General features: G+C 39.8%; 1 protein-coding gene across 8 annotated transcripts in view; it reads right to left on the bottom strand.

Annotated features, from left to right (window-relative positions):
- DNAJB9 (DnaJ heat shock protein family (Hsp40) member B9) overlaps positions 1 to 24031 on the bottom strand; it is a 748064-nt gene that overhangs the window by 716766 nt on the left and 7267 nt on the right. For 5 of the 8 annotated variants that reach the window (XM_085005842.1, XM_085005840.1, XM_085005838.1 and 2 more), the window contains exon 4: positions 22166 to 22230. In XM_085005842.1, coding sequence (XP_084861968.1) covers positions 22166 to 22230 — 65 coding nt within the window. Of the gene's footprint in view, positions 1 to 20421; positions 23744 to 24031 lie in introns of those variants that run through there. The other 3 variants (XM_085005841.1, XM_085005837.1, XM_085005839.1) reach the window with 3 other exon arrangements.

A 24031-nucleotide genomic window follows, 5' to 3' on the forward strand; every position in this document is an offset into this window, starting at 1 on the left:
CACATGACTGTGAAAAGTCAAAGGCTTAGCAGACACTCTCTAAGCAATTTGCTTCTTAGTCTTTTTAAGATAGTTAAAATAGGGAAAATAAAACCTGTCTCACAAGAGTGTGGTGAGGTTTAGTTAATGCATATAAAGTGCTAAGGATAACTGCTAGGATTATCAACTAATGTTGCTGCTTCCTGCTGGGAAAGGGGAGCCTTGGTTTCACCTGAGGCCCTTAGCCACATCATTCAGTTATTATCAGCCAGAAAATGCTCGTTTTATCTATCTTTAATTGCTGAACTGTGGACCATGACTGTAGAAGTTTATGACACGTTTTATGAACAGATTAATAAGTTCATAAAAAGGGCTAAATTAGAACTAATTTCCACCATTGATAAAGCTCAAGAAAGAGGAGATGGCACTTACGTCCCACTGTGCATTCCACAGGAAGCTCCAAGGAAGACAAAGTCGGACAATGAGAGGGAAAGAAACCATGAACAGTTACACTGCTGGTCTTAGTAGTCTTCATTCTGACTTCCGGAACTAGCCATATGATAAAAGAGGAAGACAAAAATAAGCAGTCTGAAAAAGAGGGTTGATAATTTCTGAATTGGGAAGGTCTAGCTTCTGCAACTCTTCCTACCTTTTAATACTGATTTTTTGAGAAAAATGGAAAGGACAAATCTATACAGAATAAAGAACTCATTTGTAGGTCTTGGTTTTACTCCCTTTGCCCACCAGTAGGCCGGGAAGATAAAAAGAGGTAGACTATGACCCAGGGTTCTGGGCCCTCCTCGTTCTCAGCTCTTAAAGAGCACAGCCTGCTGCCTCAGGATTTTGTTGCCAGAGGGAACTGGACCAGCCTTAGCCATTTCCTAACAGTCACTGACATCTGCTTCCAAACTGGACCCCGTAGGATGTAGAGAGAAAGCTTTAGGTAGCTATCCTCCTGTCACCAAACTTAAACTTGGGGCCTCGCCTGCGCACAGTAAGGCCAATCTAGTCACACCAGGTTGTGGAGAAGGCAAGTACAGAGTTTACTGCAGGGCACCAAGCAAGGGATCCAGGGCAGCTAGTGCTCAAAACACCCCAAACTCCCCAAAGTGTTTCAGTGTTCAAAGACCAGGTAAGGGAGGGGAGTTCCAGGGTATGTGATCAGCTAGTGCACAATTCTCTGATTGGTTGATGATGAGGTAACACACAGGGGTTATCAATTCTTAGGTCTGGGGCTATGTTCTCCGGGTCATTAAGTAGTTTACACCTTCCATTTGGTGGGGGTTTTAGTGTCTGTAAAACTACTGAGGAAATCTGCTTCAGATCAGCGGGGGCGCAGGGCGGGATCTCTCCTGGGAAGGTCCCATAGGGTCCTTCTCAGTTACACTTATTCCACTCATCTCCACACTGGCTCTCACAGCTTGCTCTTCCAAGTCCTTGAAGAAATTGTAGGCTGGTCCTGCAGATAGTCAGGTCAGTATTGACAATAAAAAGTTCTCTAAAGTGAGGTGAAGATGTGGAGAAGTTGGAACCCTTGTGCTTTTTGCTGGTGGCAATATAAAATGGTGCAGCTGCTGAGAAACACAGCTTGGCAATTGCACTAAAAGTTAAAGAGAATTACTTTATGACTCAGCAATTCCACTCCTAAGTGTACAGTCCAAAAGAATCAAAAACAGGAACTCAGACAGATACTAGCTGGTCAGTGTTCATAGCAGCATTATTCACAATAGCCAAAAGGTGGAAACAACCCAAGTGTCCATCACCAGATGAACGGATAAACAACATGTGGTATATACATACAATGGAATATTATTCAGCCTTATAAAGGAAGAAAATTCTGACATAAGCTACAACATGGATGCAACTTGAAGACATTATACTAAGTGAAATAAGTCATTCACAAAAGGGCAGATAGGAGTTCCCATAGTGGCTCAGTGGTTAACGAACCTGACTAGGAACCATGAGGTTGTGGGTTCGATCCCTGGCCTTGCTCAGTGGGTTAAGGATCCAGCATTGCCATGAGCTGTGGTGTAGGTCGCAGACGTGGCTTGGATCCCAGGTTGCTGTGGCTTTGGTGTAGGCTGGCAGCTGTAGCTCCAATTGGACCCCTAGCCTGGGAACCTCCAAATGCTGCGGGTGTGGCCCTGAAAAGACAAGACAAAAACAAACAAACAAATAAAAACAAAAAACAAAAGAGCAGATACTGTTATGACTCCACTTATATCAAGAATACCCGGAGTTCCCGTCGTGGCGCAGTGGTTAACGAATCCGACTAGGAACCATGAGGTTGCGGGTTCGGTCCCTGCCCCTGCTCAGTGGGTTAACGATCCAACACGCCGTGAGCTGTGGTGTAGGTCGCAGATGCGGCTCAGATCCTGCGTTGCTGTGGCTCTGGCGTAGGCCGGTGGCTACAGCTCCGATTCAACCCCTAGCCTGGGAACCTCCATATACCGAGGGAGCGGCCCAAGAAATAGCAACAACAACAACAATAATGCCGAGGGAGTGGCCCAAGAAATAGCAACAACAACAACAATAATGCCGAGGGAGTGGCCCAAGAAATAGCAACAACAACAACAAAAGACAAAAAAAAAAAAAAAAAAAAAAAAAAAAAAAAAAAAGAATACCCAATAGTCAAATTCACAGAGACAGGTTGTAGAATAGTGGTTACTAGGGGTTAGGGGTAAAGGGGAATGGGGAATTATTGTTTAATGGGTATAGAGTTTCAGTTTAGATGAAGAAAAAGTTCTGGAGATAGACAGTGGTGACAGCTGCACAAAGATGTTAAAGTACTTAATGTCCCTGAACTGTACACTTAAAATTGGTTAAAATGGTAAATTTTATATAATGTATATTTTATCATTAAAGAAAGGAAGCCCCCAAAGCATCTGGGGCAATAAAATGTCTTGCCAAATTTTATACTTAAACTTTATTCTTTATGCAATTTTACTCCCACTAACCCCATCCTACCCTCCACTTCCTCTGTCTGTGGGACAGAAAGCCCCAAGGCCAGAAAACTTAAAGCTGGAAGTCCAGGACATGGCAGACCCCTTAGTCTTCCTTGCTCTAGTTGCTGCTACTCTCTGGGGTCCCTGGGGGGCAGAGTGAGAAGAGAAGAGCACATGGGAAGGGTAGGAGAGCTCTCACTTGCTGGGGACGGTTGTCTTCTTGCTTTGGCTCTCACCGAGTTGAGCAGATGGCCAAAGAGAACTGTTTTGTGGAGGACTTTGGTAGGCTCCTCAGAGACCACTCCCCAGGAGAAACACACACACACACACACAAGTGTACACACATACTCACACATAGGACCTCTTCTCTGTAGTGTCCTTGATGCTGGGGGACTCCTCCTGATGGGTGTTGTTCAACTTCCTGCTCAGCCCACTAGTTGCCAGGTCCCAGTCTGCCCTAATGTTAGTATCACTTGGACCTCAGAGGTAGTCCTCTAGGGTGGAGACCATCTCATGACAGTTGGTGGCCCAGCTGCCTTCCAGTCTCCACTACTTCTAGCCAAATACTGATGCACCCCTGCTCCCCACACCTGGAAGAAGAGGCTATACCCAACAAAGTCCTGTCTCTCTCCCTATAGCCACTTATGCTGCTTAACCACAGCCTCTCACTTTAAACCTTCTGACATGAGTCAAGATTTCAGTCCTGGTGATTCTCACACTCTAGGAGACATAGGTCAAGCTAGTCTAGCAGTCTTGGTGAAGTTCACCTTGGCAGGAACACACAACTGGGGTGTTTCCTCTATACAAAGAAATCCTTACTATGACTTTTCTTCACCTCCTCTTCTATGATCCAGAGGTGGGCACTGGAAAATGGGGCACGTCTGCCCTATGCTAGTTGTAGAACATCTACTATACAACTCCTAGCCTTTGAAGCCTTTGCCTTCCTATGGAGCAACAGCAAGAGGTGCATTTAGTGTTCTGAGGGGTTTTTGTTTGCTTGTTTTGTGTTTCTGATGATAAGATGTCCAGGGTTGCAGACATGTAATAAATAATATGCATGTATATTATGGGGGTTGTGGCAAACACAGAAAGAGAAGCTACTGAAGGATGCTGGAGGGTATTAACAAAAGTATGTAGGTAGCATAGAGGCCTGTTAGGAAAGAAGGAGTCAAAACCCCAACTTTTTGTCTCCAGATTCAGCCACTGAGATCTGTGGACTACATTGGCACTGACCAAAGGTCAGGGCTGGAGAAGACCGAGAGATCCCTGTGATTAAAAAAAAAAAAAATCACTCAGAGAAAGGAAAAGAGCCAGGGAGGCAGATCAGCACCAAGTCAGGCAGTGAGTGGGGTAGTGATATTAGGTCTCATCTGAGTCTGACTCCAGCATTCCTGCTGGCAGAGCTCTAAAGAACGTTATCTTGCAGAACTCTAAATAGCCTGTCTTCGAAGCAATCTTTATTTATTTATTTATTTATTTATTTTTATTTAGGACCACACCTGCAGCTTCCGGCCTATGCCACAGCCACAGAAATACCAGATCTGAACTGTGTCTGTGACCTACACCACAGCGCATGGCAACACCAGATCCTTAACCCACTGACCAAGGCCAGGGATTGAACCTGCATCCTCACGGACACCAGTCTGATTCGTTTCTGTGGATCCATGAAGGGAACTCCCTAAACATCCTTGTCTTTGGAGAATTGGGAAACTTGTAGCTAAATTCTCTCCAAGTCTATGAGCCCTACTGTGACAGAGAATATTTGATTTACTGAAACATTTTTACTTATTAATATCTTACACAATTTAGCCTTTAAAATATGCATTAATATCTATGATAGCCAATAAATATAAACCATTAGATTGGGATAACTTGGACCAACTGAAAGCCAGAATCCATAATCCAGGAACTGAAGACAGAAGAACTTTCCAGGTCATTCCACTGGCCTAAACCTGATGAAGTACCAGGAGGGGCTCACCTTTCAATACAAACGCAGTAAAAGGTAACCCAACAGAGATGCTGTAGCTTGGCTGTTGCCATCCTACTTACTGCCAGGATGGCAAAGGTTCATCTCTCCTGGAGAGTTGGCTCACTCCTGATCCCTTTCTTCCTCATAATTTTATGGGATGCCAGCCAGAGCTAGAGTTATCCTAGGTGACATTTTAAACAAAAACAGTTGGTCTCCAAGAAGAATGTTTATTCTATACCAGGAGGTCTTTACACACCAGACACATGGGAAAGAGTAGCCTCCAGGGTGAGGAAGTAAGGACTTCCCACAGCCAGAAGTCACTGCTAAAGACTCAGGGAAATCCCGCAATAAATATGAATTTTTAATGGTGTCTATCACCATGTACCCAAATATACTGAATCATATTGAAATATTATGGAAAGAGCCATGGCATATCAGTTTGGAAAGCCTTTTAGCAAATTACCTTGCCAGAAGAGCTGATAGCCACCTGGCCAGAGTTGGATCAGAACTTTTGCCCTCACAGAATTTTTGTGAGACTGAGATGAGATGGCTGACCTAAAAGTTCTCAGTACTGTGCCTAATACATAAAAGCTGCTCAATGAGTACAGTGTTTGAACCAAAACATGGATCCAAATCCTTAGGAGAAAACAGGACACTGAAAAGCTGCATCTTGATAGATACAGATAGAGATTAGATATAGATATCAGGAACGCCCAAGGACACGCGACCCCAGGTGGTCACACACATGTATCCTGTGTGTTTGAGAACAAGGTGAAGGACCCCAGTGAGTAAAATGGGAGGAACTAAAGGAAAACCTCAGCCTTCCTCACAGTGAAGCTTATGCTAGAACCAGTTCAAACCTCTGCTTTCCCCACTCTCCCCGCCTGACTGAATCCTCCCTTTTACAGCCCACTCCAAAGGACAAAAGCATGGACAAGGCACACACAATAGCTAACAATAAAAACAGTGCAATGGAACACAGAAGGAAAAGGAAAAACTCTATAGAACGTCATTCATTTTAGACACACTGCAGTACCCAAGCGGTCCATGGCTCTCAAAGCAAAGCAAGGCCTCCATCTAGTGGAAAAGCAGAGGTGTCTGACATTGAGAATGTTATTTGCAAATGTTATGAAACCCTCCTCCACCCTGCATATTAAATCTGGCAGCTGTTCTAAAGCTATACTCCAACTAAATCATGCTTGACAATCATATTTGTTTCTGGCTACTTTATTCATTCATTTAGTTCAGTAATAGATATTAACAACATTATATTCCCTACAGCAATGCAAACAATTACAGGCATTTGTAATGTTCCAGCTTCTGCTGTGTCACAAATACTAATGCATCACTGAAACCAAATGAAAAAAAAATTCCGTCCTTCAGGCAGTAGGCTGAATAAAATAAAGGTAATTTTTTCTTCTTTCCTAGTAATAGTGGGAAAAATGAAAACCATAATTATTTTGAAGAAAGTCTTTTCACCTTTGGGAAATATATTTTTTAATCCAATTAGTTAAAACAAAGATTACATCTTAAATCACAATTCAACCAAAAATACCAAGGGTTTTTTTTTTTTTATAAGAAATAATAGCAGCACTAAAGACTGCAAAGTCACTCTTTATGTGGCAGTTTAAAGGGGACAATACTTTAAGATACATGAAAAATAGTACCTAACCACCCCAAGACACAGTCAACAAGAAAAATTAAATGTCTGAGAGTTCCTATCATCACTCAAAGGAGCTGGGAAAAGAAAAAAGTTGTGGCCAGGTATCACCAATGTAAGAGCTCAGCCCAATTTTTATAGTATGCTTCCGTTTGACATTGAATTGTTTATGCATTTTTATTATACAGCAGAAACTGCAGAAACTGTTATAAATCAAATTCAAATTAAAAAATTTGGGAAGTTGATCGACAAATGGTATTTTTAATAATGCAGTACATAGAATTCAGGGGAAAGTACTCAGAAGAAAGAGTATGTAAAGGTCAGAGAATGGAATAAAAAGAAAACTTTTAAGAAACTGCAATGACAGTTTACAGTTTAAAAAGTATGACGAGTAGTTGAATCCTAATGGAAGATAAATTCAAGATCTTTCATGATGATCAGTGCTATTGCTGGTGACAATATGTCAAAAGGGAGACATGCATGAACTTCATACACTAAAAAGCCTTCCAGGAAAAGGACAGTTGTGGGGTTTATAGACACAGTTGTAAAAACCCGACACGAATAATTAGTTCAAAAAGTGACTTCAAAAGAGTATAAATGAAAAAAATTCAAACTTGACATCACATAATTGATAAATGACATTTTTACTGTTCCATAATAGCCTTATGCAAGACCACTGGTTTGGAACTCCTACCTACCTGCTGATGGGATGGTAAATATCATTATTGGGGTACCCTGCCACCCTCTGAGAAATGTAAAAGAATCTTGGGACTAAGATGGTGACAGCAAAATGAGGCAGGCCTGGCCCTTAGTCCACATCTGTCATCATTATCCACCTTCTGCCGCCTGAACCTCTGCCCTCTACAGAAAATGGTGTTATTCTCCTATTGTAGCTGTAACACATTATTAGAAAACTTAGTGGCTTAAAAACAACACAAACATATTGCCTCATAGTTCTAGAGACTAGAAGTTTAAAGTGGGTTTTACTGGGCTTAAAGGCAAGGTGTGGCAGGCCTGTGTTCCTTTCTGGAAGCTCTAGGGGAGAACCCATTTTCTTTTCTTTTCTTTTTTGTCTTTTTAGGGCCACATCCACGGCATACAGAAGTTCCCAGGCTGGGGGTCCAATCAGAGCTATAGCTGCCGGCCTACACCACAGCCACAGTGATGCTGGATCCAAGCCCGTCTGTGACCCACAGCACAGCCCACGGCAACATCACATCCTTAACCCACTGAGCAAGGCCAGGGATCGAACCCTCAACCTCATGGTTCCTAGTCAGATTTGTCTGCACTGCACCACGACAGGAACTCCCCGAGAACCCATTTTCTTATCTTCTTCATGTTAGAGAAACTGCCTTCATTCCTTGATTAGTAGCCCTTTCCCCCCTTCAAAGTCAGCAGTGACAAGTCAAGCCCTCCTCAGGATACCATCTCAGACTGTGACTCTTCTGCTTCTCTCTGACCCATTTAAAGACCCTTGTGTTTACATTAGGCTCATCTGGATAATCCAGGATAACCTTCTCATGTAAAGGGCAAATAATTAACAATCATAATTCAATCTGCAACCTTAATTCCCCCTCATCAAGTACCTGAACATATTCATGGGTTCCGGGAACTGACATGGACGTCTTTGGGGTGTGATTACCTACCTACGACAGACACTATGTTAGAAGCCCTACAACGTAATTCTCTCTAGTGCTTTCCAATCTCTTCTTTACATCAGGGAATTTAGTGAAAGTGAAAACATTTTATAGGATACTGGGGCAACTGGATAACCCTGTCATGCCCAAGCACAATTTGGGTGAAGTAGTCTACAATGACCATGGGAGTGGTCACAGGGGCTTACAACAATGCTGTTGAGACTGAGACAGGAATCAAACCACAGACCTGCATGTCCTGTCTGGATCCATGGAGTTTTCCAGGGCAGCTGAGTGGGAGGGGGAAGCTCTACCATCTTTAATCTGCCACCTCTGCTTCCTCCCAGTCTCAGAGGGGCCCTGTCTCCATGAGGTCAGCACATATCCATCTTCTTATCTAAACATAAGTTTCCTTTCCTCCTGTCCTCCCCTTCCTTCTCTCGGACAGCCCAATGTGATTCCTTACTGCTCCTGACACTTGATGAAGGATTTAATTGAATGATAAATTCAACTCAGACTGACTAATGTAAAAAAGAAGACTTCTTTTTTTTTTTTGGTCTCACATAACCAAGGAGTTCAAGGGGAGAATTAGCTTCAGGCATAGCTGGATCCAGGCGTAAATGGCTCTGAAGTCCTCCTTGGAAGCTCTTTATCTATTTCAATAATGTAGCCCTTGGCAGCATCAAGTTTACATCCTTCTTTCTGTTAGCAGTCTCAGCTGAAAGCACACTCTATAAATTATCCAAACATGAATTCATTGAGATTTCCTTTGACCTACTTTATGATCAATTTAAAAATATTCTGGAAGTATTGGAAAAGAGAGAATTCTTTTGTTTACAATGACCAAATAGGGGACATTTTCAGTAGACCATTACTATGGCTTTAAAATGAAATTTAAACATGTTTAGGTCCCTGTGCACACAGCTCTAAGGGGTTGGGAAAAGGAAGATTCATTATTTTCAAAGTTTTTAAAAGATAAGCTCACAGATCCCCATTCAGGAAAGAGTGTCTCTCTCTATATATAAAAAAGTTAACAGCTGATTTTAACTTCTTAACAGAAGCTTTTTAAAATTTCCCCTTTGATCTAATAGGTGAGGAGCCATATTCTAGTTTTCTATCTAAAGATCCACCAGCATCAATACATAAACTGATTTCTGTCTCCTTTCAAAAATTATTTCTTAAAAGATAACTATCTCTGACAGCTTAGACTATGGTATTTGAGCAAAAAAAAATATTTTCCAACCCTATGTCTGCAAGAAAAACAATGAGAAAAACTATCAGCAAAAGAGATGTTATCATATGAGAGAAAAAAAATCTGCAGGATGACTATCTTAGAGTCTCAGTATCTTTATGAACAGATGTCATTTATTTGGTATAATCAAAATGTTCCCATTTAGTTTCACCCATTTTATAAGAAAAGTAAAAGATTGTGTAATGTTTCCAAAAATCACATTGTTGAGATATGCACATTTTGTTGAGATGTCCAATTCATTCATTCAGTAAATACTGAGTATCCACTCTATGCCAGTCACAGAGATAACCATTTATGTCACATCTGTGAACAAAACAAAGATTCCTATGTTCATGAAACTTATATTCTATCAAAAGGAAAGAGATAAAATAATAAGCAAATAATATGATAATGCTGCATTTTTTTAAAAAATGAAGATGAAAGGGATGGGGAGGGTGGAAGAGGAGGGACACCATGTAGAATTAAATTGGGTGGCCCGGGAGGTTCTACTGAAAAGGTGACATTTGAGCTAAGACTTTAAGAAGGTGAAAGAGTTGATCATATGGTAGAAGAATGGTCCAAAGAGAGGAGATAGCTAAAGCAAAGGCCCTAAGGAGGAAGCATTCCTGGCCTGTTCCTGGAAGAGTAAAGAGCCCAGACTGACAGAAACAGAGTGAAAAAGGGGAAAAGAAGACAAGATAAAATTAGCAAGTGAAAGGCAAGGGTGGGCTGATGGTGTAGGACCTTGCAGACTGTTATAGAGGATTTAGCCTCTATTGTGAATGAGAAGGGAGTAGATGGAAGGTTTTAGGCAGAGAAATGACAAGTTCTGGCTTATCTTTTAAAAGGATAATCTTAGCTGCTGGTTTGATAACACACTATAAAGGATGGAAATTTACCTTTACCCACTAGCCCATTTGAGAGATGGCAGTATTAGCCTTGGGGTGATAAGAAGTTGTGAAGTTCTGAAAATATTCTGAAGGTATAGCCAGTAGGATTGGTTATGGGGTGGGAGTGCTAGAGCATGAAAGAAATCAAGAATCATTCCGAGATTTCAACCTGAGAACCTGGAAGGATGGATTAACAATCGGCTGAGATGGAGTAGATCTGAGTTAGAATACCAAGAATTCTATTTTAGATATGCTGAGTAGAGCTGAATCTACGAATCTGAAGTTTAGGAGAGAGATCCAGTCTAGAGACAGAAAGCTGGAAGCGGAAGGTATACTGACGACTTTTACACCATGAAAAGACGACATGAAAGTAATGAGTATAACAGGAAGAGAAGAGATGACAGGGAAGAAGAAAGTTTGTTCCCTGGTGGGAATTACTAAATGGAAAGCAAAAAATCCATAATAGGAGTAGAAGAGAAGAATTTCTGAAGAAGTATTTTTCAATGCTCTGAGTGATGTGATCCAGAGTATGGTGGAGGGGTTGGCTTTAGAAGGGAATACGAAAAGTTTATTGTTGCTGGTGGGCTCATGGAAAGGCAGAGAAAGTGGAGTTGCTGCTATAGGAAGATGATGGGAAACTGGGAAGTTCGTTTCGGATCACTTCAGTTTTCTCAATGAAGAAAGACTGCCAGCTATAAATGAGTACAGATGCATTTATCTTTGTACCTTTTTTTTTTTTTTTCCATCCCAGGTGAATTTTCTAACTACCCCAATGCTATAGCCACAATTTTTATGTCATTTTTCCAGGTGGCAAACAAACACAGAGACATCAATGAGCATTCTGGGACTTTTAGGCTCTTACTCCTTCGGATGCATTACTATGAGAATTAGATGTCTTAATCATGGGTATTCTAACTTTATGATCAACATCTAACTTTAATCTAGAGATTCCTAATGTTTATAACAAAGACAAGCAAGGTAATACCATACACACATGCTTTACATTTTTAATGTCATGACTCCCTTTCAAGTCATTCTTCTAATAAATTTTCTCTACTCTCCATAGTAGTGCCAATGAATGGGACATTAGTCCTAACATTGTTCATGGTTTAGAATAAAGTTTTTAAAAGTTAGTGTTTTCCACAAAAGTTTGTTCTTTTATTAAAGGTATTTCTAGCCTAGAATTTGCAAAGAGTGTTACATAGAATTCTTCTTTTACTTAATTGGTCCAGAGAGAAAAACGGTTTTTTGACTTTTCATTATAGCTGGTTTACAGTGTTCTGCCAATTTTCCCAGTTACACATACATGTACACATTCTTTTTTCTCACATTATCATGCTCCATCATAAGTGACTAGACATAGTTCCCAGTGCTACACAGCTGGATCTCATTTCTAATCTATCCCGAAGGCAATAATCTGCATCTATTAACCCCAAGTTCCCAGTCCATCCTGTTCACTCCCCCTCCCCTTTGGCAACCATGAGTCTATGTTCCAAATCCATGATTTTCTTTTCTATGGCAAGGTTCATTTGTGCTGTATATAAGATTCCAAATATAAGTGATATCGTATGGTATTTGTCTTTCTCTTTCTGACTTACTTAGTATGAGTCTCTAGTTCCATCCATGCTGCTGCAAATGGCATTATGTCATTCTTCTTTATGGCTGAGGAGAATTCCATTGTGTATATATACCACATCTTCCTAATCCAATCGTCTGTCAAAGGACATTTAGGTTGTTTCCATGTCTTGGCTGTTGTGAACATGTGGATGCATATGTCTTTTTCAAGGAAAGTTTTGTCTGGATAGATGCCCAAGAGTGGGATTGCTGGGTCATATGGTAGTTCTGTGAAGAGTTTTCTAAGGTACCTCCACACAGTTCTCCATAGTGGTTGTACCAGCAGTGCAGGGGGATTCTCTTTTCTCCACACCCCCTCCACCATTTGTTATTTGGGGACTTATTAATGATGGCCATTCTGACTGGTGTGAGATGGTATCTCATGGTAGTTTTGATCTGCATTTAACTAATAATCAGTCATGTTGAGCATTGTTTCAAGTGCTTATTGGCCATCTGCATATCTTCCTTGGAGAAATGTCTATTCAGGTCTTTTGCCCATTTTTCAACTGGGTTGTGGGCTTTTTTGCTGTTAAGTTGTAGAAGTTGTTTGTGTATTTTAGAGATTAGGCCTATGTCAGTTTCATCATTTGAAACTATTTTCTCCTATTCTGTAAGTTATCTTTTTGTTTTCTTTTGGGTTTCCTTTGCTGTGCAAAAGCTTGTCAGTTTGATTGGTCCCATGGATTTATTTTTGCTTTTATTTCTGTTGCTTTGGGAGACTGACCTGAGAAAACATCTTTAAGGTCGATGTCAGAGAATGTTCTGCCTATGTTCTCCTCCAGGAGTTTGATGGTGTCTTGACTTACATGTAAGTCTTTAAGCCAACTGGAGTTTATTTTGGTGCATGGTGTGAGGGTGTGTTCTAGTGTCACTGATGTGCATGTAGCTGTCCAGGTCTCCCAGAAATACTTGCTGAAAAGACTGTCTTTTTCCCATTTTGTGTTCTTGCTTCGTTTGTCAAAGATTAACTTACCGTAGGTGCCTGGGTTTATTTCTGGGTTCTCTATTCTGTTCCATTGGTCTGTACGTCTGTTTTTAGTACCAGTACCACACTGTGTTGATGACTGTGGCTTTGTAATATTGCCTGAAGCCTGGGAGAGTTATGCTTCCTGCTTCGTTTTTGTTCCTCAGAATTGCTTTGACAATTCTGGGTCTTTTGTGGTTCCATATGAATTTTTGGATTGTTTGTTCTAGTTCTGTGAAAAATGTCATGGGTAGTTTGGTATGGATTGCACTGAATCTGTAGATTGTTTTGGGTAGTATGGCCATTTTTACAATATTAATTTTTCCAACCCAGGAGCATGAAATATCTTTCCATTTCTTTACATCCTCTTTAATTTCCTTGATTAATGTTTTATAGTTCTCGGCATATAAGTCCTTTACCCCCTTGGTCAGGTGTATTCCCAGGTTTTATTTTCTTGGGTGCAATTTTGAAAGGTAATTGCTTTTTTGTGTTCCTTTTCTAATATTTCATTGTTAGTAAACAGAAATGTGACTGATTTGGAGATGTTAATGATCACAGATTTTAGAAATGATGCACTTATCTGCTTCTTGGAGCTATCCAGTGTAAAATTAGCATGTTAAAGACTCTGAGCAGTTTTTAGTCTTTAGTCCTAGTGTTTCCCACCCCTGACTATAGAATCCTTATTTTCGTTGAACAGACGCATAGCATATTTTAGGAAAAACTAGTATATAGCTATTCCTTTTTCAAAAATATAGCATTACTTAATAAAATCATTAGGCATATTCATTTTTGGTATTATTCCAATATTTAAGAAAATTAGGAGTTCCCATCATGGCTCAGTGGTTAACAAATCCGACTAGGAACCATGAGGTTGTGGGTTCAATCCCTGGCGTCGCTCAGCAGGTTAAGGATTTGGCATTGCTGTGACCTGTGCTGTAGGTCACAGATGCGGCTTGGATCCTGCACTGCTGTGGCTATGGTGAAGGCCGGTGGCTACAGCTCTGATTAGACCCCTAGCCTGGGAACCTCCATATGCAGTGGGTGCAGCCTTAGAAAAGACAAAAAAGAAAAAAAAAAGAAAGAAAAGAAAATGTGACTAATATATTACTGCAGCATAGACTCTGCCAACTAACATAATACCTACTTCTACTTACACAGAGAAAGGAACAGAGGTGAATGAATCAAAACCATCTGTGAAAAGCAAAGAAAAATGTTTTTCTCATCTGTTATATCTAAAATCTATGTGGGTCTATATTCCTGTTCTGTGTATCAGAAAATGAGAATCAGTATTATCTAAATGATAAGAATGAATACAAATAACCAAATAATATGCATAAGCAAACACCAGTTCATTCCACTTCTAATTATGAAATATGTAATACAATGTAGAAAATGCTAAGTAAAACTCATTTAAAACAAGAAAATGTGGCTGTTCTTTTAAATAATTACTTAAGTATTAATACATTTAGTTGTAAGCAAAAGTAAATTGTGAAATGGCAGAAAATTTTAATGACTTCTCCCTAATATGTGTAATGAATCATGTAATTCTTCAAGTGATTATTGTGTGACATTATATTTAAATAATAGGAAATTAAGGTCAAAAAATTAAATAGTTGAAAGTCTTTTATTTAAACTGCTAATTTAGTGAGTGATGAATACATAATGTATCATAACCCCAAAGAAAGACTACCAGGAGGAATCCTTGGGTTGTCAGCAGCATAGATTGATAAGGGAAATGCGAAAACAATGAGATGGCAGGGCCAAGGCTGAGGGAAATAATCCAGGTGTAGATTTGACTTGCTACAGGCCAGCAGTTAAAAATTCAAAGTCAGTATTCAAATAAATGGTGAAAACTGACGTTTGACTGAGGCAGGATGGAACAGAACAGACAAGGGTGAATGCAAAATATCTGATCAGATAAATGGGTCATGGCAGCAACCAATCATCACAGGATAAAGAACCGTCTTGACTCTGAAGGAGACTCAGATCTCGAATTTAGTAAACATAATTTAGCAAAGAATTTCCCTCTTAAAATGCCTACATAATGATAAACTACTCAAAGATATTTTGATATGTAGATATTAGATAGGTGGCTGGGCCTTCTTAACTACCTCAATGACTATATCCTAATAGACATGTAAGGTATGGAATTCAATGTTGTACCTAGAAAAATCACAAATTATTGTATTATGGAACTTCAGGGTCTGTCCCAAATAACTGAAACCATAAACATTAAACATACCAATGCCAAGAGTCTATAGTACTTAAGGGGAAGTTGGTTCCTACCTCAAACAAAATCTGTCATCATTTGGGGATACAAAGATAACAGCCCAATCCTCTTCAGAAACATCTAATGGTGAAGAATAAATCATAAAGGAAGTAAAACATTCAAGACCACTTAAGCCTTTTTTTTTTTTCTGTCTTTTTGTCATTTCTTGGGCTGCTGCTGCGGCAATATGGAAGTTCCCAGGCTAGGGGTCTAATCGGAGCTGTAGCCGCCAGCCTACGCAAGAGCCACAGCAACCCAAGATCTGAGCCCATCTGCGACCTACACACAGCTCATGGCAACACCGGATCCTTAACCTGCTGAGCGAGGCCAGGAATCGAACCTGCAACCTCACGGTTCCTAGTTGGATTTGTTAACCACTGAGCCACGACAGGAACTCCAAGTTTTTTTTTTTTTTTTTTGTAAGTTTAAATACTCAACTGTTTGTAACCTCCTAAGTCCTCACTAATAGAGCACCTTTTCCCTCTAGTTTTCGAGGAGAAAAGCCCAAATCAACCATGGTGGTCATATTCTCCTTGTTAATGACTGGTTTGGGTGTGTACATGTAACAGCATGGAACATTTCTAGCCAATGAGATGGGAGGGAAAGTTTTTTGAGGGCATTTCAGAGAAGGTTTCATGGCTGGTAACAGCCATCAGGATGAAGCCAACAGAGATCAAAGCCAAGACAGCTACAAAGAAGCAAAACCAGATTCCTGGCAAACACCACTCCTGGAGCTGCCTGACCTCAGACTCCTTGTTTAAGAAAAGAATAAGCTTTGTATTGCTTGAGTAAGTTTTACTTAGGGTTTTTTATGTTAGTTGCAGACATTTTAACAAATACATCAGTTTTTTTTTTTTTCTTTAAAAACATACTAGGGCAGGAAAAATGCATTCGCAAACATAAATTCAAACATAGTGGGTTGATGTAAAATGAAAACTATGTCTTTCCTGGCCCCCTAGTCCTGCTCTTCAGGAATTACTATGTTATCAGTGTCTATTAGCAGATCTTCAGGTAGTTGTCATTAAAACTGAAAATGACAAACCTAAATCACTTGTCTTTAATATATCAATTTTAGAGAGAATGAACTGATTGCCTATCATGAAAGATGATAGAATTAATACACAAAGCCTTTTCCTCTCCTTTCTTCTTCCATTTCCCAATGTGAGGTACATTTTACACCACTATCCAATAAATATATCTTTTGTGTGCTATTTCAGATTGATTGAAAAACATTTATAATACAATTATATAAACAATTTGTTGTAAATTAGGTAATAAAAGAAACAATATCTTTGCTTTCCAAATGAAAAATTCCTAAGTGTCAGATTCTAATGTATGCTCTCAATTTTCTAGCTTTCTTTCTTTATAAGGGTATATATTCAGCTGCCATTGTCTTATTTCCCATGTTGTAACTTTCCTATACATTGTAATTTAGAGTAAAAACCAGTTAATTTTTTTCATAAAGGGTATGGGGGTAGTAACCGAGTTTCTGCATTTCCAAAGTGTCTTTATTTTGGGTTCACTTTCTATTAATAATCTATCTGGTTACAAAGTTCTAAGTTCAAAAGTGTCTTTCCCTCAGATCTTTGAAGACATTACTGCATTCAACTTCAGCATCTGGTATTATTTTCCAAATGTCTGTTAAACTAATTCTTGCTACTTCATAGGGAAACTTTTCACTCTACTTCCCCCACTAAATACTGCTCATTTTTCTGCAACTCTTTGTAATAAAAATCTACACACTACTCTTTCAGACTTGCTCTCTTTGGTTCCTCTCTTTCCATTCTCATCCCCCCTCCCTCTCACCCTTTTGTAATAATTTATTTTTTGGTGTGGTTAGGGTTGGGAGAGAAAAGAATCCTTTATGTTCCCCCACAAGATGAGTCCATCTTGCCAGCATTTTACTGTAAACTTTATCATAAAAGTTCACATTAGGAATAAGAACAGTCATTTTTTAAATTTATGCATATTTGTAGAGTAAAAAAAGAATAAATGATTTTTGAAAGACTGTGACAAATTATTCATGTATATTATCATTTTGATCTGTTTCCAAGTACCCCATTATTTTGTAGACACAGCCAAAGGATATTTCAACAAGCAAAGACTGTATAGGGATGTGTGTGTGCATGTGCAATTATTTCATTCCTGTCAGAACCTGTTTGATATCACAAGCTCCTAATACTAGTCTAATTAGTCAACAGATGAGACTATAAGAATCATTTGCTCTTTATCCTAATAATCACACTTTGACTCTTCTGTTCTCAAATAGTGTCTTATTAAAATACAATATAGAAACAACTGTGACTAGCTTTTATTTTCATGGGAGAATAATAAAAGAGTTTTTTCATTTACATAAACTATACTGTCACAATTTGCTCGATGATGGCTTTTATAGGTACAAAATAGTTCTAAAAAAACAATGTTATTTAAATAGAGTAGTGACCAAAACAAGGAAAGCATGTTGATGAAATAAAAGATAGATTAAATAAAAACATAATGGGTCTGATGGCTATCTTTTTCAGGTCATATTTAATTCAGACACACAGATGAAAGAGAAAAAGACAGGGAAGGGGATAAAGGGAACTCAAGGGTAATATATGCTACCATCCTTGTTCTACCTCAAGTACTATTTAATATTTGCTCATGTACATGTTCTAAAAATTCATTATGGTTTGTTATTCAGTTTTATTTAGGCCAATATTTACCAAACTTTTGCTGTGGCACTCTTGGATATGGTTCTAAATAAAAATGATTCTATAGTCCAGTAAGTTTTGTAAATAATATCTCTATTGGAGATTCACAACATAGGTTAGGATATTAAGACCTCTGAGAAGCCCAATAAATGGGTATTCAGAGACCCTAATTTCCAATGTGCTGGGGAGGCTTTCCCCTACACCACCAAGTAATGCTACTGACATCAGCTAGGTGTCTTACCATTCAACTCAGTTTTGATACTATCAACCTGGAGCCAAGGACAGATCCCACAGGTTAAAGGTTCCATCCTACAAGACTGACTATTCTTCACTTCAGATGCCAACTGCTAGACCAGGTTTATTACCTGTGCTTCTGACCAACTGGCCAGAGACTAAAGGTTTCTCGAGCTCCCTCCTCAGGTTCTATTATTTTGCTAGAGAGGCTCACAGAACTCAGAGAAACATTTTACTGACTTATTATAAAAGGATATGACTCAGGAACAGCCAGATGGAAAGGACATATAGAGCACGATAGGTGGAAAGGGCACCAAGCTTCCACGGCTGCCCTCCCCAATCTCCGCATGTTCACCAACCCAGAAGCTCTCCAAACACTCTCCTTTTTTGGTTTTTATAGAGGCTTCATTACATACATAGGAAAGATTAAATTATTGGCCACTGATTACCAAGTCAAAGGCCCGCTCCCTTCTCAAAAGTCAAGGGGTAGGACTGAAAGTGCCAAAGCTCTAACCACTTGATCAATTCTTATCCTTATCCTTGGTCCAAAAGTAGTATCATTAGCAGAACAAGAGACATAGTTACTGCTCTCTCACAAAATTCCGAGAGTTCTAGGAACCAGGTACTGTGAATGAAAGCCAGGTTGCTGACCCTTTAACAACATGGATGTTAGGGTCACTGACCTCCATGCAGGGAAAATCTACTTCACAAACAGCCAGTTTTATCCGAGGTTCCGAAACCACAGATTCGACCAATATCAGATGATGAAGCACCATAGTTTTAGGTATTTACTGAAAAAAATTTGTGTATAAGTGGACCTGTGCAGTTCAAACTCATGCTGTTCAAGAGTCAAGTGTATATACAAGAAATGTATTTTAATCACCAAAATGACTAAGTATGCATTTCTTATAAATCACAATACTGAACCCCCCCCCATAAAGAAACACTTAACAAGGTTTGAATCAATTTGCATTTCACAAATCTTTTTAAACATTTTTTTCCCCACGACATACTTTTTTTTTTTTTTGGTCTTTTTTTTGCTATTTCTTGGGCCACTCCCGCGGCATATGGAGATTCCCAGGCTAGGGGTTGAATCAGAGCTGCAGCCACCGGCCTATGCCAGAGCCACAGCAACGCTGGATCCGAGCCTCATGGTTCCTAGTCAGATTCATTAACCACTGCGCCACGACGGGAACTCCCCTACGGTGTACTTATTAACCTCATTCTGAAGAACAAGCTATTTGCTACATGTACAGAGTCATAATTGAAACTCAAACTAAAATATCCATGTTAAAAATTCTGTTCAAAAATGTATTCAACTATAAATTCTTTTACAAATAATTTCTTTAAAAGTGCTTGGTTTTGCTGCCATTGTATTAAACCTACTCCAATCAGGCACACTCCCACCACTTGACAGAAATTAGTCTTGCTAGGCTTATTTCTGAAGGTTATTGCTAAAAAAAAAAAAAAAGTCTGTGCAGTCTGCAGAATCAGATTGATCCACAGAAACTAAATGAACACCCTGCAATCAAAATTTACTATGACTGTTCTTATACAACAACTAAATAAAAAAGGGGGAGATGTTGGAGACCACTGAACTGCTGAACTCTGCAGAAAGCAAACTTGGTACATGCAAAAGCACAATAAGCCAAGGAATGCTCCGGATGGCAAAAGCCAGATAAGCATGTCTGATGACGCAGAGTTCTAAAGTGCAGGGTCTCCTGTCAAAATAAAATAAGGGGCTTATACATTAACTATGTTGTTCTTTAGGCAGCTGCACTATATCCTAAGATGTACACACCTGTGAATTTTATTGTTAGTAGTCTCCCTAAATCTAAGAGATAGCATTGACACTCCTGATGCCTACTCTTGCTCACTAATCTAAACACATCAATTTCCCTAATAAAAGTCTTGTGGGCTAAAGCCTAAGGGCCTTTGTTCAGAGAAACAGAGTGCCTCCTGGTCCCCCACTTTTAAAATGTTAAAAAAAAAAAAAAGGTCAGTACTCTGGCTTCATCTTACTGGTCTCAGTGGCAGCATTTTACAAAGTTGATCACTTTCTTCTTTCTTTTGCTTTTTAGGGTGGCACCCGAGGCACATGTAAATTCCCAGGCTAGGTCTCCAGCCTATGCCACAGCCACAGCAACATGGGATTTGAGCTGCATCTTCGACCTACACTACAGGTCAAGACTTCCTACTTCTTGATAAAACATTTTTTTTCACCTTCTCCCAAGACACAAAACTCCTAACACACTGGCTGCTGCTCCTCATATATCTCTGTGGTTTCCTCATTTTCTCCTTGTGCTTTTAGAGTACCCGAAGGCTCAGTTCTTGGACTGTTTTTCTACGTATTCTCTTAGTGATTTCATTTGGACTCAGTTTAAACTATCACCTATATTTGACAATTCCAAAATACACACCTTGAACTCAGCGCTCTCTCCGAATCTTAGGCATATCTCCAACTCTATACACATCTCAAAGGTGGTGATACATCCAAGCTGAATCTCCTATCTTCCCTCTTAAATGTCTTCTTCCTATAGCTTTCCCCATCTTAGTTAATAGCAATTTAAAATCATCCTTTTCTCCTTCATGGCTATTACCAATCAGTAAGCAAATCCTACCGTCTCCAGTTGCAGAGTATATCTGAAATCCAGCTACTTCCCACCATCTCCACCGCTACCCTCTTGGTACTATGTGTGCACTGCATCTATTTCTCATTCTGGAATAAAAAAAGTCTCCTATCTAGTCTCTCTGTTCCACAGTTGCCCCTCTATAGTCTATTATCAACATGGAAGCCACTATGACCTTCTTAAAATGTATGGAAGGTAAAGTCATTTATTTGCTCAAAACTCAGCTCTCACATCACATTCCAATGTTAAATCCTTTAGAAAAGCTGACAAAGCCCTATACAATGTCTTGTCCCTTACCCCACTATTTTTATGAAACCATCTCCAACTATTCTCCCTTGTCAGTGACCTCCTGCTACACTGGCTACTTTGCTGTTTCTAGAACCAGTCACATGTTTCCATCTTCCATATAAATAACTCGAGCCTGTAAATTCACTTTCTCAATGAGGCCTACACAGACCATCCTGTTGAAAACTGCAATACATCTTTGACCCTCCTACCCTCCTAATATCCTTCCTCTGTGATTTTTTTTCTTTCTTTCTTTCTTTTTTTTTTTTTTTTTTTTCAGGTAGAGTGTATCACCTGACACAGTAAAATTTAAAAGTAAACAGAAACTGGGAGTCCCGTTTTGGCTCAGCAAGTTAAGAACCCGACTAGTTTCCACGAGGATGTTTGTTTGATCCCTGGCCTCGCTCAGTGGGTTAAGCATCCAGTGTTGCTGAAAGCTGCCACAAAGGTCACAGACAAGGATTGGATCTGGCATTGCTGTGGCTGTGGTACAGGCTGGCGGCTACGGCTCTGATTCAGCCCCTAGCCTGGGAATCTCCATTTGCCGTGGGTGCAGCCCTAAAAAGACCAATAAATAAATAAATAAGCAGAACCCTCAATTAAATAGTCAGTAGACCACAATGGGGAGCTCTTACACCTTAGGATCACAGCACAGCCCAACAGGAAGAGAAAGTTCCTCGCTTTCCTGGCAAGAGCTCAGCCAAGACTGTCACAACTCAGTCAATGAAAAGCCAGGGAATCTTTGTTTAATATGGCCCTTCCAGTTTCCCTTTCCCTTCTATGGAACAATTCTCCTCTCCATTTTTGCTGGGGACTTGCATGTGGCTCACCATGGTTGCAGACTCTGAGTTGCAATTCTTTGGCTGATCCCAAATAAACCCATTTTTGCTGGAGAAATTATTGGCAGTGTATTTAAGTTGACAGTAATTGACTTAATTATTATGGTTATTGCCCATTTCTTTCCATGGGAATGTAAGCATCTATACCCCACACACCTCATAATGTATTATGAATGACAATAAATAAAACTGCACATCAAATTATCCAGTGTAGTGTAGGCTTGTATCTCTATTCTCCTAGGCTCTTGTCTGAGGATTTCCCCCCAACCTCTAATTAATAAGACAGATTAGCAGGAGAAAAACAAATAAAAGTTTAACAACATGCATACCTCCTGAATTTATGGAAGATAACCAGGAAAACTAAGTAACTCTTGGAAATGGCCAAAACCATCACCTGGGGAAAGACAGGAAAAGATATAAAGATGTTGGGAGTGGGAGACAGTTATAGGAGGTTTTCAGGCAAAGTAAGCAAGGATATAGTTGTTACGCAGATTTAAATCCAAACTTCTCCACTAATACGAATTTCTAGACATTTAGTCATTCTCTTCTTTCTTGTATATATATAGAGAGAAACACTCCTAAAAATAAAGATTTTCTTATAAATGTAAATGTCTCTTACAGAAGGGTATCATCTACTTGGTTTTCTGAGATTCTCCTACGTTTTTGTGTGTTCAATAAATAGCCTAAAATCATCCTTATTCCAAAGAGGCATATTTAAGGGTGGCAAGTTCTGCTTCCCCTCACTGGGTAGTTCAACCATAAGGCAAGGTCTGAAGAGAAATTGGAGAGAGATTTGAGTAGCAAAGCTGAGATGAGGAAAAATATGAATTTTCTAGAAGAGAGTCAAAATAAGACCTGTGTGGTAGCATGAAAAATAAGACAACAGTCCCCAAATGGAGTCACTTAGGTCACCAAGACTTAAGTAGTTTCAGCTCTCCCAGAAATGGAATCTTAAATCAGTCAGGAACTACCTGATCAGCACTAGCAAGGTAATCTGACTGATAGACCCTCTATTGTCCCCTAAAGTAACCGTGACAAATTTTTTGTTGGTGTAACTTCCTTGTCCTGTTCCTTCCTGTCTGTAAGACTTTCATTTTGTTTAGCTCCTCAGAGCTCCTTTCTATCAGCTAGGTGGAAAGCTACCTGATACATGATACTTTGAATACAGCTAGAAAGATGTTTAAAATTTACTCATTTGAATTTTGTTTTTAACAGTAGGGAGGAGTTCCCGTCGTGGCGCAGTGGTTAACGAACCCGACTAGGAACCATGAGGTTGCAGGTTCGGTCCCTGCCCTTGCTTATCGGGTTAATGATCCGGCGTTGCCGTGAGCTGTGGTGTAGGTCGCAGACGCGGCTCGGATCCCGAGTTGCTGTGGCTCTGGCGTAGGCCGGTGGCTACAGCTCTGATTCGACCCCTAGCCTGGGAACCTCCATATGCGGCGGGAGCGGCCCAAGAAATAGCAAAAACAAAACAAAACAAAAACAAAAACAAAATAAAACAAACAAACAAACAAAAAGAAAAAACAGTAGGGAATATACATCCTGCATATCTGCTCTATCTTCCACCAATTTTGGTTGTAGTTGATGTAAGTGTAAACTAAATGTGGATTCATACTGCTTCATCTAATCCTGTTTTACACCATTACCACCTGGATAGAAACCCTGGAGTAAGCAGGTTAGGAATGACATGATTCATTGATGCATGTCAGTAAATGCAGGATTAGATGCTGTGGTTTCCCTTCCTTACCTTTGGTTTTCCTTAAGTGTCTGAATTCCTTGGGCACCTGAATGTGTTTTGAAGGACTACATCGACTTGCACAGATGGCTGAGAAAAGCAGTTTCTTCAGTGGTTATATTATGCATGTGTTATAACTCCTTTTTGAATTGGAGCTATGGTTCCTCGTAAGCTGTTGAAACCAAAAAAGGACACTATGGGGCTCCTGGGTAGACAAGCCTTTCTGTGCCCCCAATTTCTTATTTTTAGGGAATAAGCTCCAGCCTCCTTGACCTTGGGAGAGTTGCGAAGCATAGGTTCAAAGAGGTGCTAATCAGGGACTGGAGGGAAAACAAAGACCAGGGAGGAACATCGAAGAAACAATAGTGCAGCCTTGGGGCAGGGTCCCAGTTCCTTCTTCAGGGAACAGACATAGCAATGCCTTTGAGTTCTGCAGAAAAAGAACCCCCAACAAGAGAGC

Source organism: Sus scrofa, chromosome 18 (assembly GCF_054392235.1).
Source record: "Sus scrofa isolate SSC_HxYL_T2T_F1_AM1 chromosome 18, Sscrofa_HxYL_maternal_Yorkshire_Landrace_v2.0, whole genome shotgun sequence".
Taxonomy (NCBI): Eukaryota; Metazoa; Chordata; class Mammalia; order Artiodactyla; family Suidae; genus Sus; species Sus scrofa.